The 21106-nt window shown below is 38.5% G+C and overlaps 1 protein-coding gene across 4 annotated transcripts; it reads left to right on the top strand.

Moving 5' to 3' along the window:
• The first annotated feature begins 109 nt into the window (after positions 1-109).
• On the top strand, positions 110-17760 carry asb7 (ankyrin repeat and SOCS box containing 7). Of its 4 annotated transcripts, XR_007881006.1 has the most exons (6): positions 110-346; positions 1934-2038; positions 5834-6045; positions 7802-8407; positions 11449-16382; positions 16432-17760. XR_007881006.1 is itself a non-coding variant. In XM_051380052.1 (5 exons), the coding sequence occupies exons 2-5, from the start codon at positions 2001-2003 to the stop codon at positions 11586-11588; spliced, it is 996 nt and encodes a 331-aa protein (XP_051236012.1). In that variant the 5' UTR covers positions 110-346; positions 1934-2000; the 3' UTR covers positions 11589-17760. The 4 variants fall into 4 exon arrangements, 3 of the variants coding, with proteins under 3 accessions (XP_051236012.1, XP_051236013.1, XP_051236014.1); XM_051380052.1 differs by having other exon boundaries at positions 11449-17760; XM_051380053.1 differs by lacking the exon at positions 110-346 and adding an exon at positions 3300-3392 and having other exon boundaries at positions 1943-2038; positions 11449-17760.
• Positions 17761-21106: the final 3346 nt, after the last annotated feature.

The raw sequence follows: 21106 nt of genomic DNA, 5'->3' as shown, positions 1-21106 counted from the left end.
TTCATCAGCAGAAGTCTCTAGTTTTTTGTTTTGCTTTGTTTTTCAGATGTTGTCGGTTTAGATGAGAGGAAATTATGCTTTTATTTTGAAGGACTGCAGGCGGAAGCTTTATTGTTTTTCCTGTTGGGGTCAAACTGCTCACAGAGAGACTTTGTTGTTAAAGCTGATTGATCAACACCGAAATGATGCTCAACAGACTGTCATTTTAGGAACTTTTAAGAGACGATAAAGCAGTTCAGTGTTGGATTTGAGTGGAAAGAGACAGAAATATGCAGCTTTGACAACTCCAGCCCTTCCCGTCTGGAAGCTGATTGGCTAAGTTGAACGTCGGCTCAGTGTCTGTCAAGTAAGTCTTTGTTTTATAGTATCAAAGCTGTTGTGTTTGTCATGAAATACATAGAATCAACTTAAATATCGATGCATTCAGCGTACTGGGGTTTCTATGTAACGCTTCCCAACTCTGAAGTACAAAAAGTCAACACAAGCTAGCGAGCTATCGCTACTGAGTTTGTTAGCTTGCTGGCTAACCAGCGCTAGCTAACAGCCGGGGATAAATATAGCCTTAAATCAAGAGAGGTTTGGTCAAAGAGTCGTATTCGGTACATTTTCTTTCCCTTTACCGTTTGCCTCTGTAGTGTTTTGTCATATACCCTTATCGCTGTTTACCTGTGGGTGCTTTGCATTGTGGGTTATGTTAGCAAATAAAGCCATTCTATTGTCCATTGTTTTTTCATCAGCCGGTTAGTTAAGCTAACCAACTAAACGTTTAAAGTGTTTAACGGGACGACCGGATAGACTGCAGAGTTTCTGCCTTACTGGGCTTTAACAGTGAGGAGTTAGTCTGCTTTTAAACCTGAGCTATTTCTATTAGCAAGTTGTGCATTTGCAACATTCCTCTCATTTGACATTCCTGTCATTCATTAGAGTAGTGGTTGTAATATATCCATAACATGGACACATCCATGTGAGGTTGATTGGGAAGACCAAATATGGATATTTATAATAAACGGTGTTATGATATTAGAAGAATTTGACATTAAACAACATAGTAAACCATTAAGGAAAACTTTAAAGTACCTATAGAGAGGACATAATAAGAGGGGGTGGCCATCTTATGTAGAAACTGGTGGGGAATTTTATACTAAACCTATATTGTATTGAAAACTGTACAATGAACCCAAATAGTGAACTGCAGGTGATTTGGATGAATGTTGAGCCGATTATTTCCTGTTTAGGGAACTTTTTATTCAATTCTCTGTCTGCATTATGTGGTTTTCATACAGACTTAATAGGCTTCTTTTTTGACAAATTCAGTGCTTTCTTGTCACTGGCACTTGGCCGTTGTTCTATTAGACAATTTACTTCACATTTACTTTTCTTCACAGAAGTGAACCAAATGCTGACATATAGGCCCACTGTGTGTATTTTTTTAAGCTTTCTAGCACACCTTAAAACAGGTAAAAGCATTTAAGCAGAGTTACTGTAACAGGTTGTTATTTCCTCTCATCAGTAAAATAATACACATTTTAAACACTTTATAAATTAAACAAAATATGTGCATTTCGGAAAGATGAAGGCTCTCATTTTTACTTAGTAAAAACTACGCATTTTAAATATTTTTTAATAATGTAAAACATGTTTTTTTGAATTCAAGCAAGTTAGTGTTGCTAAAGTTGAATTAATGCTAATGATTTCTTGTAAAATTGTAGGAGCAGTTTTGCTTTATTTCTCCTGCTGCTTTTGATATCTCAGCTCATGAGTTGATGTTGAAAAATTTGATGGTTTTTCTCAGTCACAGAAGGCAAATGATGTACTTAAATGGAAGTTATTCAGATGTCAAAGAAGTGAAAAACGGAGTGCCTCAAAGATGTTGTCTGGGGCCACTCCTGTACACAGTTTTTACTAATGTTAAATGATGGTGTTTTTGTTGCAGGAGAAACTATTGAAGACAGAGTGCCTTCCTGACAGTGCAGCTGTATATTTACAGGTGCAGCTCCGATATGACTAAGAGAAGCACTTCTCTTCAGCTTGTCAAAAGGTAAAATCATACTGTACTTTTATTTGAAACTGGTCAGCAAGAGAAGTTCAAATATTTTAAGAAAACAAGTATTTATGGCTGTTCCTCTGTCAGTAGTTTAGCTGTGGTTTAAGTCAACCTGTGTTCTCTGGAACAGAATTATGTGGTCTCTGATATTCCATTGTTACATTTTCGTTATTAATTAATCTGGCAATCATTTTCTCGACTAGTCCAAAATTGTTTGAAAAAATAAAATGTCTTGTTTTGTCCTTAACCCAAAGATATTCCGTTTACTGTCATAGAGGACTAAAATAGAAAATATTCACTTTTGAGAAGCTAAAATCAGAGAATTTGGACATTTAAAAAAAAAAAAATATTAATCGATGGTTAAATTAGTTGGTAATTCATTGAATATTCTGAGAAGAATAGTTATCAACTAATAAGACTATCCTCAAAAGCTGTGATTTAAACTTCACCTAGGATTTAGGGGCTGCATATACTCTACAATGTGCCCAGACTGCAGTTCTGTTTGCACTGCACTGGGTGTCCGCATAGGTGGACATGTTCACACATATTTGTCAGGGAGTAAGGTTCACACAGTCATACATTTTGACAGTTTGCAAATGGTCTGCACTCAACAGTCGGACCTTTGTGGTCATAGGCACATGACAAAATGTCCCTCATGTACCCTTGCCGCTGTGCAACGCCATAAGCAAAATTAAATAGGGCTGCAGTGTCCTGTACAAGTCACCTTAATGCCACTAGGGATCACTGAATTGGAGGTTTAACCTACACCTGCTGCACACCTCTTCATTATGAGCATTCATTATGGGGACAGATTTATCTAACAAAACAAAAAGGTTCAGTCATAAAAACCCTGACTGAACTAATGAAGCAGCACAATAATCTGCAGACATGAGGTCAGTATGCAGGTGCCATGACTGTTCACCCAATGGTGGCTATAAGTCACAAGGGAAAAAAATTATACTAAACCCCTAAAAACTATACTATTTATTTATTATTCTGTTGAAACTGCAGTAGGTTGTAAGGACTGGTGTTGGGTATGTTTCTCAAAAAAAGTATTACACTTTACATGTTACTCTTTAAAAAAAAAATGCATTACTTAATCAGAATCAGAATCACAATTAGTGTAGAAAGTATACTACTTGTTACATTACTTCTGAGATGCATTGTCACGTAATATGAACTGCATTAAACGCCCCAAACTGTGGCTTTCTAATAGATTAGTGCAGTTTATTTGACTTGTTTATCATTAAAGCAGTGGTGGAGGAGTCTCTCAGACAACCTGTTCCTCCTCGGAGTCAGCACAACACTACCCAGGCTGAAGAGCCTGTCCACAGGAGCTCCAGACAGGGTCAGTGTGTTGACTTTCATAGATATTGTAGGGAAACAGTTCAGGAACATCTGTGACCCCATCTTCAAATATTCAATAACTTCAGTGTCAGAGTTGAAGGAAGCCGTATCCTCAGAATTACACAAAAAGTCACGTTTCATATTTTTCTATGAGCCCATCATCAAGACAATTTTGTAGTGCAAGTTACAATATAATTGTTTGATTAGTAATTTTAATGTGATTACTGAATTAAGAACAGTAATGCGTGACATTACTGTGTTACAGTGAATTGAAATGCGATTACAATAATGGCTTACTTACACCGAATACTGGTAAGTATTGTTGTAGTGCAGCTATGATATGATTTATGTTTGAATTAAAGTGATAGAATAATACATTTATTGTGATACTCAGAAGTGCATCTTCACTACATACAACAAACTGACGATTGTTCTGTATTTCTAAAACGTGTTTCAGCTGGTAGTGGTATTGTTGGCTGCACAGGAGAATCAGAAAACTGAAAGCCTTAATTACCATTTTCTGTGAAAAATGTGAATTATTGTTCTACTGAACACACAGCTGAGCTAACGGACGCTAAGCAACATAGCAACAAATTCCTTTTGGTGATAAATATTGCTTATTTTGTTTGACTTGTGGTGTATAGTCTATTTTCATTGCTTGTTATTTTATATTTGATCAGTTATTGACTGTGTTAAAGGTCCAGTGTGTAATATTCATAGGTATGTTTTCATTAGTGTATAATCACCTGAATATAGGAATTGTGTTTTCATTACCTTAGAATGAGCTGTTTTTATCTACAGAGGCTGCCATGTTGAACCACCATGTTTCTACAGTAGTGCCGAACGGTCGTTTATTCAGCTAAGCCAATGCATTGGCCAATATTAGCTCACCACAGACATATCAGTATCAATCTTCTCTGATTATACAGTTACTGAGTGGAGCTTCCTTGCCAGCAAATGATCTGTGGCAGAGCACAGACAGAGGCTTGCAGAGAGCACTTTAACCACAAAACATTTTTCATTAATTAACATTAACATATTTTTAGTTAAGTGACATCTGATATGACCTGCAGTTGGCTTCAAATAAGCAGCTGCAGTTTTGTTCACTGCTTTTTGCTCATGATAACTGGCGTCGAAGCACACCTGGGTATTTTGTCTGAACTCAGTCACTCAGTGGTGTGCCCAAATCATTCGTCACACTCATTCACTCCCATATGCTGTGAATGACTGTGTGGCACTAGTGACACTAGGCTTCGGTGGATAAAATACAATAGATCACAGTAAAGAAAGGAATTATTTAGCCAATACCAATCCATTAGAATATGCCTGGACTCTGCCCCAGTACCGATCTTTAGACTCAGGTAATCTTTAGTCACAATTCTTTAAGAACCAGTGTGTTTCGTTAACATTATTTTTTTTAAACTCAAATGTTTTTATAGGTATCAGTATGTCAGGCCTCCCAAGTGTCCTGAAATCTGATGTGGAAATTTACAGACGTGTTTTCATGGAAACACCTGGGAATTGATTAAAATTAGCTTAAGTTAAGTGTAATGTCTATATATATATATATATATATAGTCTTGGCCAGGACTCCCTGGGAGAAGAGTTATTGTAACTCAATGGGACTTTTCCTGGTTAAATAAAGGTTATATATATATATCCTGGGAATAATCTGTGTTGTCCTGGAAAAAATGTATTTAAGCCCCTCACTCCGATTGCTTATAAACCTAGGTGCATATTTAGTTAGTAGCTGACCCACTTCGAAGTGGGTTAACCAGACATGAAGTGGAACGTAAAAACATTTGAAACGCTCCCATCTCATTTCATGTGAGTCAATATGACCGTTCACACCAGATGTGGAGTGAAACAGACGTTTCGCCATTGTAATGAGTCTGAGACACTTCATTGTCAAAAAAGGATAAATCTGGAGTTAAAGTCAATGATGGGCCTACCGAAAAATTATATCACTGTTTGTGAGCAAGTGCTGTCCTGAATTGTCAAGAAAAACTCCTGGAAAGTATCCTGGAAAATGATTTCTTAAAAAGAGTAGGAACCCTGTACTGTAGTATCAGTGAGGTTGTAATTGGGATTTTCCTCCTTTTTTATGATTGATTTTTGCAGCCTTTAGCTTATGTATAAAGATGTTATTTCATATTGTGTCTATTATCAAATCACAGCTTATCAGTAAACTTAGTGCTGTGTGGGACTCCACTGCCGCCTTTTGCACCTGTCTGCCAGGTGTGCTTTAGACAATGTTCAATCAACATTATACAGTATGGAAAACATGTAGATGGTTTTGGATGGTAGAACATTTTAATAGCATAATCGGCAGGTCACCAACGCTTGGCGAGTGAGTCAGAAACTTACAAACAGAATGTATTCTCCAATGTTTCCAAGCAGAAGTTGGGTACAGATATATGTTTCCTTTCTGAAATGTGACAGGATGCTGAACCATCACTGCAGAAGGAACCCTGAGCTTCATGAGGAGCTGCAGATCCAGGCTGCAGTGGCAGCAGGGGATGTCTGCACTGTCAGGAGAATGCTGGAGCAAGGATACTCACCCAAGATTCGCGATGCCAACGGCTGGACCCTGCTCCACTTCTCTGCTGCCAAAGGAAAAGAGAGATGTGTTCGAGTCTTCCTGGAGCACGGAGGTCAGAGGCTTTGTTTTGGGTTTTTTTTTTTCTGGCTGCAGAAATTGGCCCCATTTGGTGGATAGCATTATGCCATGACAGGTTTAACTGTCCAAACACTAGAGGGCACTGTTTTACTGGTAGAGACAGCCTCTCGTTCACCTTTGTGTTAGCTGAACTCATTCAAGTTATAACAAAACACAAACAATAGACCCGTTATATCTACTTACAGTCAAACAAATATTCCTTAAAACACTTACAAGTTCCTTACATCTGCAGAAAATGTGATCTACAATAACCTTTTTAAAATCTATATGTAGATATATATACGCATGATACTGTACACAAAACATTAAAATACCAAATTTCATGACAGTATCATCAAGAACGCCATGAAAATAATTCAAGCAGCCTTAAGCTACACAACAACAAATCCAACTGTTAACATATGTGAAGGGGACAGATACAGCATACCTAATAACGGTTTGGAACAGTGGAGCTCCAAAATACCAACAACGGAGCCACCATATATCCTAAATCTTTGTTGTTTAGTATTGAGTCCTGGCTTAAACGCCCCCTGCATACAAATACGCATTTCTTAGTCATGCAGAATACGGTGCTTGTCATTTGTATGATAAAAATCCAGTCAAGTAGACAGTTTTCTTCTGTAATAAGAAAGCTGAATTAATTTATTCTTTGGCTGCATCACAACACTGACATATTATCGTCTAATTGGTTATTCTGTATTCAGCAGTTCTTATTAGTTGCCACTAAGGTAACAGCTACACTTCCTGGGGTCCACACACAACAAAACATATGTATAAAACCTGTATAAAGCCTCAATGAGACCATATGCAGACAGGTCAATAAAGTAGAGTAAAAAACTGTTATGGTTGTAAATCATGGTCCAGTTTTCTGGAACATTCTCCAGCTGTTAGCTAGATGAACTGTTCCTCTTCAATTAGATATCCTTTAAAAGAAAAATGATGGTGAAATGAGTGTTAATACTAGTGTGTATAACTGTTGTTCTAAAGTCATGTAAAACATGGCCATTTGAAACTGCTATGAACAGCTGAAGGAAGTTTAAAGGTTCTCCATTGAGGTGAGATGTGTTTAAACTGCAGTGCACTTTCTTGTTTGTCAGTCCTGAAGTGTAGTAGCAAAGCTAAAGTGTGATAGCTAGAGGGCGCTGTGGGCTAGAACTATTACTGTGCAGTGGTAAAGAGGTTCTTTGTGGTAGGTTAGAGTTTAGATGGACTGTAGAGCCCCAGCTGATCACAGATCGTTCACCCACTGCCTCAAGTTAGTATAGTTTTGTATTTTTCATTAGTTTTTATTTTAATTTAGTTATTTTAATTTTTGTTTTCAATTTATTTTAGTCTCTCAAGTGGGTTTGCTGGTTTCACTTTAGCTATGATTGTTTACTCAGTTTAGTTTTTATTAGTTTCAGTTTTAGTTTTAGTTTTTATTGTTATATGGGGGGATCTGTCAGGTTCAGAATAGGTATTACAATATAAACACACTGACTCATAATCATGTAGTCTTAATAAACATGCACCAGGGCCTCCTCAAATTTACAAAGACTAAAACTAAAGACAGTCCTGTATATTTTTTATTTTATTTTATTTTTGTAAGTACAGAATATTGTTTCAGATAGTTTTTGTTTTAGTCTAGTTTTAATTTTTATTTGAGTTAACTAAAAAGTTTTAGTTAACCATAGTTGTGTCAAGGCAGCTCCTGCTGTAGCTGACTCTCATTTCCTCTCTCCCCTGTGCAGCCGACCCCACAGTGAAGGACTTTATCGGTGGCTTCACAGCACTTCACTATGCTGCTATGCACGGCAGAGCGCGCATCGCCCGACTGATGCTGGAATCTGAGTTTCGCAGTGACATTATAAACGCAAAAAGCAACGACGGCTGGACGCCGCTGCACGTGGCCGCCCACTACGGCCGAGACTCATTTGTGCGCCTCCTCCTCGAGTTCAGGGCCGAGGTGGATCCACTGAGTGACAAAGGGACCACACCGCTACAGCTGGCCATCATCCGTGAGCGCTCCAGTTGTGTACGGATCCTCCTGGACCACAGCGCCAATATTGACATTCAGAATGGCTTCCTACTTCGATACGCTGTCATCAAAGGCAACCACTCATACTGCCGCATGTTCCTTCAGAGAGGAGCAGACACTAATCTTGGACGTCTTGAAGACGGCCAGACTCCTCTTCACCTGTCGGCCCTCAGGGACGACGTGCTGTGCGCTGAGATGCTCTACACGTACGGGGCCGATACCAACACCAGAAACTACGAGGGCCAGACACCGGTAGCTGTATCTGTTAGCATGTCTGGGATCAGCCGGCCCTGTCTGGACTACCTGCAGGAGGTCACCAGTGAGTCTCACCCACACACTCCCTGTCACACAAACATGTCCTACAGCGGTACATGCTGTATAGGTACCTGTTTCCATATGTTACCTAACCCAACATCTAGTTATCATCATCATTAAATAATCCATTGATTATTTCAATTGATGAATCTACAAAGTGCATAATAGTGGTAATAATTATTATTATTATTATGATACAATTTATCTGACCAACATTTAAAAAAGTCTGATGTATTACACTTAATAGAAGCAAAGGAAACTGTCTGGTTTTATTTACAAGAATCCACCAGGCCTAAATATAAACAATCGGAGCCAAGTAAGATAGTTGATAGTTTCTCATTCTCAGGTTGTCAAATACAGATGGTTTGGGAATGAAACTCAACAATCAACTATCTTCAAGCCACCAACCCAAAGCATCTTTCAATCTCTGCTCTGATTGGTTGTTTTCATTCAGGCCTGGTGGATTCTTGCAAATACCATTAGGAGCACTCATGCTCTCCTGTCAGGATATAGTGAAAGTTTCAGCATATATGACAAAAAGTTATTTTTAAAAATTGACTGTAATTTTTCACAATTTAATTTAGGTTTAAGGAGTTCTCCTTAAGTTAAGGGTTGCATGGCCACTGGTGCATCAGTCCAGAGCTTTCAATCATCAATCCTTTTTAAATTAAGTATCTGATAGTAGAAGAAATATTATATAATAATAAGATAAATATAATCCTTACAAGTTGGCCCTAGCTTTTTGCATATATTTTATTCAAGCTAAAGATGTTTTTGTTTTTTTTTTTGAGAAAGAAAAAATAAATGTTTTGAATTTTGAGGTCATGTTAGACCACCTTCTTCACTGAATATAACTATGATATCATCAAAAACACAGACACTCCTTTTTCTGGCAGATTGATCATATTGGCTCTTAGATTGATATTTTTATAATTAAACATGTAAGAGTCTGTGCATTCTGGATTAAAAGCTCTTTTTTCGCTGTCACACTGGCTGTTACTGTATCTTACTCACTGAGTTGAGTCGAGTCACAGTGCACAGATTCAATTGGCTGAGTAGTGTCACGTGAGGTGATTCTGTGGCACTAAACCCGTACTGTAAAGGCTCGAAAAGCGGCAGCAGTTAAAATGCATACACTCCAGCATGTTTCAATGGCTTCTATCACTAGCCGCTGAGTGTGGTGTAAGGTTTGTTCGTTTGTCCCTGTTTCCACCTTTCCTTCTTGTCTTATTTGAATGAGCAGCTTCAGTTCTCTTTCGTCCAAACCAGAAACCTCAGCTTGCTGTGTCTAACATGTAATATCTCCAAACAGCAGAGTGAAGTGCAATGCACAGCTTATTGAAGTGTTTTTTATCAAAATCAGTTTTACAGATGGCATAGATTTTTTGTGTAATGGGACGTACCTCTTATTAAGAATGCTAAGAAAATAGATATTTGCATTAGTGACTGAATTTTGAAGTAAGCTGTATTTGTAATCATGCATACTAGCCAGTGTTTCATGCTTGTTTGCTAATGCAGTGTGGCACAGGGGAAAGTTAATGTCTTTAAGCTTGAAAAGAAATCTGTGATAGTGGGTTGGGTGCAGGAGTGAGTTTTGTATAAAAAGTGATAGAGCTTTTTATTGTAAGTTGAGTGGAGGAAAAAGTTGAGAAATGTATAGAGGGAAAGAGGGCTGCTTGCCAACACCAGGTTATAATGACCAGTGTTCAGTCACAGAACAATCCCAGGTTGGAGGAACAGGAGAGCACGTTACCTGAAGCATTATGATTTAGAGGGAACAATGGCTGCATTCCTCCTCTACCCCCTGAACTTTGATATCAAAGATATCAAAGAGCTGTGCACTGATTCAGACAAGCCCTTTCAGAGCCTGCAAACCCTCAGCCAGATCACATATCTGCTGGGTTATTGATTACACCTCTACCTCCTGGATTAATTCATGTGCCATGAAAGGCTCGTCCCACACAGAATGACAGGCACCCAGCTCTTTTCAACTGTCCTCATACAAAGGTTTCAACTTAAAGCAAAACCAAAAGCTTAGGCATACTCCACCAGAGAAATATCACATATGATGTTTCCATTGTTGTTGACATCCAAGTCTAGATTTGTGATCTTCAAATTCTATTAAACACTTTTTTTTGAAAAATGGCAAAACGCTACCTGAGGCTAGTTTTTGCATAAAGGTATGGATTTATGGATGTAAACAAGCACTCATTTGCAATTTCTTCTGCCGAATTACTCAGAATTAGTTTAAGATTTACCATACATTTGGATGGAAACACAGCTGTGAGGCATACAGGTACTGTAGTAGGTGGATGTTTTGAGACTTGTGCCTCCATCCCAGTATAGTGAAGGTGAATGGAATGGTACGGGCCTTGGATTGAAATTTCCTCCGAGCATCATGAAGTCCATGGAAATGGTTTGTTATGATCGATCCACTGGTCTCAGCTTATAGGTGTTTTCTGTGGTGAAGGAAGAGAAGTGTGTCGATGGCACATGAGTACCTACGTCAGTCCGATAACACCCACACAGATCTCTTCCTGGAATCAAGGGGATTCTTCCCATCTGTTTGCATACAGCTGATAACAGAGTGGATGCTGAGTGATTTAGGGAACTGATTAAACTGATTTGGAAGGCTGCTGGAGAAACAGAAAACTGAAAGAGGGACAATTAAGCTTCATAATGGATGTACAGCTTTGAGGTCTTGAAATGGTGGTTAGCGCTGGCAGTTTTTTTTTTTGTTGATACTACCACTAGAAGAAGTACAGTCAATTTTTTTAATTGTATACATGGTGCTTTAAAGTTTTTTTCTCTTCCATAACCAGTATGTAAATTAGCTAAGCACAAAACTGATTGTAGAACTTTTTTCCATTAGTTTAGTTGATTTTTACTAATCAGAAGACATTAAAGCTAATACCAACCTATCTGGAAATAGCTCCAATCAGCTGATAAATCACCCCACTGATGCATTACTCAGGCTGCTGTAGTAATGAGCTCCCCATCACCTTTCATTCCACTGTGTAATAAATGTTTCTGTTCCTCTTTCAGGACAACCTCGGACTCTACAAGACTTGTGTCGAATAAAAATCCGTCACTGCATTGGTCTTCAAAGCTTGAAATTCTTGGAGGATCTACCAATCGCAAAGGTTATGAAAGACTATTTAAAACACAAGTTCGACAATGTGTGAACGGAACAATAGCAGAAGAGGAGAGGCTGACTTAAAAACTCTCGGCTACCATTTTATAAAGACTATGCAATCACTATGCTCCTTGTCTGGAAGAAATGTCCACAGGTCTGATCGGAGGGATGGTTAGTCCAGTTTGTTCGTCCAGTTCAACACATTCAAAGGAGAGTTCTCTGCTCCTGTTCAGCCTTTTTTACAGCTAGAACAGTTGCTGAAGGATGGCAATGGCGCGCCTCATTTGAGGAACGGTTATGTTTTTTGTGGGCAAAAGAAAACCTCATTTGACTGCAGATAGCATTGTTAGTACACTTAGCATTATTAACAATAGTCAAAATGTGTACGATGTTATCCTTGCTGGGTCGGATTGTCATCAAGTTCGTACTTGCCAACGAGTTTATTTTAATCCCCTCCCATTTTCTTTTATTTTTTTAACCAAGCTATATGAAGCTGAACTCAAACTGCTGCAGTGATGAAGACTTTCTTTCTGACTCATAATCTTCAAAGTGCTGAGCTTCTTTGAGCTAGCTTTAAAAACCTCTGCATGGTAAACTCCCTGATTTTGTTTTATCACCCAAGCAAGCATAAATCCCAAAAAGGGTCAAAACTCTAAATCACCACCCTCATCTTCAGTTTGTGCAATGATTGATTAAGTAAATAGCACTCATTTTGTGCCCATTGACAGCCACTTCCGACAGTTAGAGAGACAGTTGACCCATGAGAGCTTTGCAGCTGATGTGGATCTCCATCAACTTGTTATGTTAAAAGAGAAAAGCAGTGTTAGTTTATGTAACTCTGCTATGAACAGAAAGCAGAGACAACATATGAAGCTACAGATGGCTGGGAGATGTGGGCAGTAAGGTCTGTTTGATTTACATCTGTCACAACACAGTCTCAGTCAGGACTACAGTAGCCACAACATGTAAAATAAAGCTCAAAGAAGATTAAAACAAGCCCACTACAGTTTATAAAAAATAACCAAACAAAATCTTTGACTTGCCAGAAGTCCATCGTTGATTATGAGGCTATGAAACTTCGTCCCAGCTCACTTCTGATGCATCAGAACTCAACTGACAGTAACTGAAGTTGATGGTTTACTGCTGCTACAGGGTGCTGTAACAAAATCAGGGTGTGTCTTTAAAAGACGTTTATATCTGATATGCAAGAATAACTTTTTTTTGGGGGGGAGGAGGATTTTGGACTTTGATTTGGGAAACGTTTTCAACCAACTTTGTATCATTACAATGTGAGAAGTTTTGCAAATGAACAATATTTGTCTCCGTCCATCAGGGTTCCCACGCATCCTGGACAACCTGGACATTTTGAGACTAGTTTTTCACTCATGGAAACACTTCCAACAGAGTGGCCAAATATCCTGTAAATAATCTATGTACAATTTTAATTGTATTTTAGCCGCTAACTCCGATCGTCTCTGGAAACCTGGATGCATATTTTGTTTGAAATTTGACAGTTGGTAGGATAGGCTGCTCAGTATAATACTTACTAAAAGTGGAACCGAGTAGAATGCCCTTTTTGGCGTCAAGTCTATTCCACGAGTGGTTTTCTGAAAGAAACCCAGTGGAAATGCTGTAGATGGTCATATCTACACGCATGCAGCCTTATAGTGATCACATTTAAATTGGTTTTGGTGGTCGATAAATACATGCGCAGCAATGTTAACTGAATCTTTTTTTATAGAGACCTCAGCAGAAAGATGGTATTTGGTGAGAACAACCACAAAAGCAATCTGACCACCTATCTGTAATGAACCTGAGGCACTTCATCATGAGCCCTGCATCATTAAACAAGTAGAAATAAAAGTGGGGTTTACTAGGCCTACCAGCAAATTATAGGACCCTTTGTGTATTGTCAAGAAATAATCCAGGAAAATCATTTCTTAATTAATCTCACTTAATCTGACTGTCCGTGGAGACGAGCATGCACAGAATGCGGAAGTACAATCTGTAGTTGGAACAGCTCTACAGCCACTGACAGTCGGATTGCCAGAAGGACTTTTGTCAGCGACTGAGCGGGGAGCTCTGGGTGCAGACAACATGGAGGAAGTTAAACACTCTTCATTTGCGTATACTAGCAACATTTTAATGATACAAAGCTGGTTGAAAATTGGCAAATTTTCCTTTGTGAAGCTGCAGTAGGTAACGTATATAAAAATAACTTTTTGTCATATTTGCTGAAACATGAGATGGATAAAATGTGCAAGAATCCACCAGGCCTGAACAAAAACAACCAATCACAGCCAGGAAAGATAGTTCATCATTGAGTCTCATTCCCAGGTTGTCAAATACAGCTGGGAATGAGCCTCAACAATCAACTGTCTTCAATCTTCCAACCCAAAGCGTCTTTATATCTTTCTTGGCTCAAACACCATTAGGAGCACTAAGAGGAGCCAGAGGAACCTGATTGTTTCACAGATTATCTGTCTCATCTACTACTGTCAGGATATAGTGAAAGTTTCAGCAAATATGTCAAAAAGTTATTTTTATGAAAGTTACCTACTGCAGCTTTAAGTGTAATGCTTGGATAATTTGATACTATCAGTTGAACAGTGAAATTGTTCTGCATCAATCAACTTACTTTATCCATTTCTACACTATATGTAGTACATTTGAGTTTGGAGTGAGTGCACTGTGATAGAATTCTGTTCTGAAAGCACCAAATTTACTCACTGAAGCAGTTTGGTTTGGATAACACTGACACTCAATCACTAGAAGCTACAGTCAATGTAAATATGTTACATGTACAACAGATATTTTTGTAGAATTTATTTAAGCATTGATCTCTGGTATTCTTAATGTATTTAAAGTTTGGAAAGTATTGTGATATGTTTGGTGTGACTCAAGTATTTCTTTTTTTTTTGTGTGTCTGAGTTCAAATACTCTGTTGTACAAGAATAATTTGGAATCAAGTGTTCTTTGATTTTTATGGCAGAAATGTTGGGTGCTTTCTTAAAGTTCATCATCTCTTGCAGGTAACTCTGTTGTGGAGATTAAACTGTGAATTTTTCATTTTGACAATTTAGAATAAAATGTAGGATTTGGGGTTTAAATAATGCCTGTGCCACAGGAAACAATTTTTTTCTTGGTCTCTGCATGTGTTTAAAATGCGTAGTGGAATTTTGTGGCACCTAAAAGTTGGTTTTCCTAAAACGAATCCCATTCTAACAATGTTCACCTGCATCAACATGTCAGTGTCATTCTCATATTTAAATTTGCATGTTTGTTTGTAGCCTTTTGTCAGGACATTTTGTGAAAAATGCACATTTTGAAACTGCGTGCTCCATGCAGGTCGACAGAAATTGGATAAAAAATGTGCTAAGTTTAAGACAAGACTACAAGTGTGTTAACACAGCAAAATAGAGAGTGAGTATGGAGGTCAGGGGAGTTGCATTAAATATATATTTTTTTATGAATAACTAAAAGACCACAATCATAAATGACACTCCTGTGTCCCATTTCAGGGGCTGCTTCCATTGAAGTCTGCCTTTCAGACTGAATAACAGTAACAGCCTGACAGGACCCGTCCTATTTTAAAGGCTCCTCCAAATGCAGCCTTCTCTTCCCTGAATGTAAAGGGCACAGTCAGTTCCTAAAGGCCCCTTCACTCTATGGCCTGGAAATGTTTCCAACAACCGTTGCCAGTTTTGAGGAAAATGTTGTGAAATCTTTGGTTGTTAAAATTGTCCTGTGGAGTTTGTGTGTAAACAAACAAAAGGTATTTTTACATTGAGTGTTACTCCCCAAAATGCAGTGTGTATCCTCGAGCTCTAACAAATGTGTTTAGTACGGCTGCAACGATTTGTCAATTAATCGATTAGTAACACTGATCAACTTTTCAACATTTTCTGGGCCAAACAACTTTATCGAGAAAATGATCGACAGATTAATCCATAATGAAAATAATCGTTAGTTGTAGCCCTAAAATGTAGTGCATTATTTCCTCAGTTTGCAAAGCCATTTTTCTTGAAAGCGTGAACCCTCCATTGTCTAGGTCCATGTTTACCAGCCAGCACTTTTCTTTGCCTTTGGTGGCACATTTTGCATTTCATTAGCATTACTGCCACCTGTTGATCAGTGGAATATAAATGTATTGCTCCTCTGCCCTTGCATGTGCATCCTTGTGCCTGTACACCAAACAATATAATGGGGCTCATAAAAGCGACTGCTCCATAGCGCTACTAGAGGTCAAAAACTCCACAGGATATCTTTAATCCAAAACACAGGACGTAGATTTCACTCTGAGGTAGGTTTACCGACAAGTGATTAAGCACCGAGGACCAAATTCACAAGGTGACTGCTGCCCATCAGAATACACAGTCTAACACAACTTTCTTAGCCTAAAATGTTTCATTATGTTTTGTCAGCGCTATGACTAAAGGCCTGAATATACTCACACATGGACAGATGTGGACACCACAGGTGCATACTGGTTTTGTTTATACTGCTTTCTGGAGTCCGTTTGGAGGACATTTCCACACATGCGAAGACTTGTTCTTGTAGTGTAGTGTTTGTGCGGACACTCTGCAGTCACAACAAATTGAAGGTACACAGGTGTCCACATAAAGCCTACACACTCTGATGATTACATTTATGTCACGTGGGCCATCGTGGAGTCAGAAAGTATCATTTCAATTGACAAATTGCAACCAAGATTTTATGAAATGATAAATGGACTGCATTTATGTAGCGCTTTTCCCATCTACCGACCACTCAAGGTGCTTTACAACACATGCTTACGTACACATGCTTACGTTCACACACTGATGGCCAGCAGCCTTGCAAGGTGACCCTTGCCTAACCTATCCTATCCTCATTAGGATAGGTTAGGCAAGGGTCACTGCGCCACACTCTTTCTGTTTTACCACCAGATAAGCTCTGGTTATTGAAATGGTTCAATGCACAACAGCTTGTAGAATATGACACACCCATTTTGGTTCCCAAGGAAAACCTAGTATTTTTTGGGTCCAGCTTGGAACCTTATCTAATCTTAGTGTTTCCCCACCAAATTATCTCTGGTTCATGAACCGGTTCCGTCCAAGACATTTGGAACCTTGGTGCTATCTAGCGAACCAGCCCGTGTTTCCATCAGTTTTGAACAGAACCATTATAATCAAGGATGCATCATTAACAGAGGGTGTTGCACAATCACCTTTGGTTCCCCAAGGTAAAGCTGCTAGTTTGGTTCCAGCTTGGAACCATCTTTTCATGTTCTGAACCAATTTATTTTTGGTCAAAGTGCTCTGAGCGGTGTTGGTTTCCTGGTGCAAAAGACCTATCTGAGGAGTCCATCAAACCAGGAACCTTTAGATCACTAGACGACCACTCTGCCTCCTGGGCCATGCCACCCCAATCTCACAAAATGTGACATACAGGGAAGCTGTAAGATCATTGTAATGTGTAGATGTCAGCCATTTGAGACCTCCTTTGATTTTGAGAAGGATCACATGAATTAGTTTGTCTTTGTGAGGCTAGGGTGTCTTTTTGGGTGCACAGGTTCAGTCCAGTAGCCCTCAGTCTTCCAAATTACAGACTTTTGTAGGCTGTGTCCTCTACAAAAGGCAGCCGCTGGAATGGAACTATAACAAAACCAGGAGTGTTTGTTGAGCTAGGCAGTTTTGTAATGTTGCATATGGCCTGGGTTTTTTATGTCTGTCCAGAAGTAGTTTTACTGATGTCTTCAATCCAGTTGATTTGACTATTTCTGCTCATTCTTTTGATGATACATTCTGGATGCAGCTCCCTCCCTTTTGGCTCACTGATCATTTTTATAATGCAGTATTTCGAGATCTGAGTGAAAATAAACACTGAAGGTTACACAGTGTTCCTCGTGCCAGAATATCCTCCAGCACATGTCAGTTCTATTTCATGTTCCATTCTGTCCATTTTTCTCTACCTGATTCTGGATTTGATACAAATGCCATTTTGCAGCAGCAGTTTTTGTATTGTGTGTGAATAAGTCTGTCATACATTGACTGCCTTTTCCAATCAGTTCCTCAGCAGACTTTGGTTGTCACAGTCAGGGAAACACTTCATACATGTCTTATGTGGCTATCAAATGGCTGTAAGTCTTCCACACCATTAACTACTGAATGTACAGAATATGCAGATTTTCAAATGTAAAAAAAAAAACAAAATGTGTGAATAAACTAAAGTTAACGTTTCTTTGTTTTTGTGTGTGATGAATTACTGTGAGTAGTTGTAGCTGCAGATTAAGTTAGGTGATGTAGTATACATGGAGGTGATGGGATGGATGGATAACTCAAACACAGGACTTTAATCCAGGAGACCGCTGTTCGTGTCAGTTAACTAACCCTAAGTTAAGTCTAAACGTATCCAAACTGCAACCATTTCTAAATGGTAACCACCCACTCTTTATTTTGAAAGGCTAATCAGATGTTGCATATTTGAGGCCTGAACGTCCAGAAATGACATGAGAGGTGCACCTACAGCATCATATTTGAAGTTCCTTGGTGATGGTCTGTCAGGCCTCTACTGCAGCTGTCATCAGTTCCTGCTTGCAGTTCAAGAACTTTCCACTTTTTGGTCTTGAAAAAGTACTTGGTCGTTTTGGGTTGTGGGTCATTGTCCTGCTGCAGTGTGAAGCACCGTCCAGTTAGATGTGAGGCACCGGGTTGAATGTGGGCCATGCCATTGCATTACCTCTGCTGTGTATTACAGACGAGTTGGTGTGCATAAGATAATGGGCTGTTCCTTTTCTCGTCCACACTCTTCTCTTTCCCCCTGCTCTGCCAGAGGTTTATGTGTCATGAGTTCATAAGATCTGGTTCCAGATCTCTGCAGGTTTTCAGAGGTAATTATTTCACCTGGATATTCAGTTCTTCAGTTTTACAAGTGGTTTGCATCTTGTGGTTAAAACTCTTGTGAAGTCCTCTCCTTATCGTGGTTTTTGACACAGATATGCCTTTTGGATAGTCTTCTTGATGTGGCTGATTAAGAGGGGCCGGATTATTCTGTCATCTACCTCAGTAGTCTTCCAGGCCGTTTCATATTGCTCGCATTAGCAGTATGTTCTTTTTTAAAATAATGTACCAAGCAGCTGACTTGCACAAACCTAAAATTTCTGCTATTTCTCTGATTGTTTCAGATTTTTAACCCTCATGATGGCCTTCTGAACTGACATTGACACTTACAATCTACTCTAGGCCTTTCATTAGCTGATTTGTGTATTAATTTACAATTGGCATAACATACACCTGTCAGCTAAACAGCTAAACAGCTACACAGCCAGTTGTCCAATTACTTTTTATCCCTAAGAGGGGGTAGACTACAAATATAAATGTCTGTAATTCCTACACCATTAATGCCATTTGGATGTAAATGCCCTCAAAGTAAAGATACAATTCTGCACATAAAGCACACACCAATTGTTTTATTTCAAATCCATTGTAGTGGTGTAAAGAGCAAAAATAACAAAAACAGTGTCACTGTCCAAATATATGGCAACATATTGCAGCCACACCAGACAAAGAAAAAGGGATTATAATAATAATAATAATAATAATAATAATAATTTATTTTATTTATAGAGCGCATTTTCTAGAAACTCAAAGACACTTCACGTAAACAAAAACTAAAAACAATTTATAAATACATAAGTTTATCAACAAGATGTTTTCACGTTATTACGACATAAACGTATCACGTTGTATTATAATATACTATTTATCTCATTATAAAGTGAAGCGTTTCATGTTATCACGTTGATTTATTTATAACAAGATAAGATAGATATGTTGTTCTAACAAGAAAAGATTCTTTTTATAACGTGATATGTTTGTTAGTTGCAATAACATAAAAATATTTTCAATTCAATTCAATTTTATTTGTATGGCGCCAATTCATAACAGAAGTTATCTCAGGACACTTTTCAAATAAAGCAGGGTAATATCTTGTTATAATGTGGAAAAAACATCTTGATACACCTTTTAACATGATACTAATCTCTTTTTCTTTTTCAGTGTGGCAGCAGTACACTTCCATACAAATACTTATGGAACTGACTGTATATGATATGGAAGAACAATCAATGATTTATGAGAAATGGGGGACATGAAGCACAAAGAGACTGCTAGAACTTCTTTATAAAGGAAGTAAAGAAAGAAAATTGTATCAATATCTTGTATACCAAACTGACACAAATCTCTGTGTTTGGTTTGTAATAAGAAATTAAAAGGAAATAGAATTTAAGTAAAAAAATTAAGAAAAACATCCATTACTGAGTTAAATTGTCTTGATGCTGTCTCCACTATCAAAAGTCTAAAAAAAAACAGCCCTGTTCTGACCTTGTTACAATGTTAAGGAAGTGCACTTCAGCTATAGTGTATGGCATAGGTGCAGTGCTTACCTTTCAACACAAATCCCCCTTTAATCCCTGTGGTTCTGTCAGTAGCTGACAATGATTCTGAATCTCCCTGTGTTGCGATAGGAGATGAAGGACATTTCTTATTCTGGTGATAATTTGATTATCTTCAGCAGTATGAAAATGATATGATTATTTCAGTTGATCAAATCTTTAAGGAATAAATCAAATCAAATGTTATAATATTCTTGGGACTATTTGAGCGGGATGTGAAAGGTAATCTTACAATTATTCCTTCCTCCTGTGTGGAAAGTGAGTATCATCTGATAATAATCACCACCAAGCCTGTTCAGGTCATTCCACTCAGACTGGCACAGTACCAGGGTGTTACCTTTCAGTGGATAGCTGTGCACATGTGTGTGCCTGCTTAGCTTGGAGGGGCTGTATGCTTTTTAATGCATGCATGTTTGATTGGTCACCTACCCAAATAACAAAATATAAAAGCAACAGAAAATTTAAAAATGGCACTTTGTCAAGCATCTCTCCTGAGCTCTGTATCATTTTACAAAAGGCATTTTCCCTTTCCTTTCTTTTTTCCTCCAGAATGCCGTCTTAAAGGAGGTGGTTTCTGCTTTCGTCTCCATTTGTTCTCAGCAGGACTCAGTCAAACACTAGACTGAGCTGAGGTGACCTAATAGTGGCTGTGATATACTTCTGTCTTACTTTACCAAACATAGGGTGCTATCGTTGAACAGATCACTGGTAGCATTACATGATAAAACAATACCATCCCTCTGTGGGCCAGCAAGCCTTCAGACAGTAGGAACAATGGCAGCTTTGTCAGGAGTCTGTACAGCTCTGTCTAAAAATATCTGAATGTTTAGTCCTCTCCTACCTGATCCAGCACCTCCATAATGTCCCACCTAAATCAAATATGTGCACATGATAAATTTGTGCAAAAAATATGAATGCAGCTCCCCTGGATTCAAGAAACCACATCTTGATCCAGGATCTTGACCAGTCTCTCTAACCTAAAGGACTACAAAGAGTTGTGTCTCAGCAACTTTCAGCCCACATATTGAACAGTAATCTCGTTGAATCTTTTGTGATTGGATCTCAGTCCAGCTTTTGATACTATAGATCAGTAGATACTCCTAGAATGACTGAAAAGTAAATTTGGGGTCTCC

This window comes from Dicentrarchus labrax, unplaced genomic scaffold, assembly GCF_905237075.1.
Source record: "Dicentrarchus labrax unplaced genomic scaffold, dlabrax2021, whole genome shotgun sequence".
NCBI classification, from domain to species: Eukaryota; Metazoa; Chordata; class Actinopteri; family Moronidae; genus Dicentrarchus; species Dicentrarchus labrax.
Note: the sequence above shows the minus strand (reverse complement) of the source record. Positions and strands in the feature narration are given on the sequence as shown.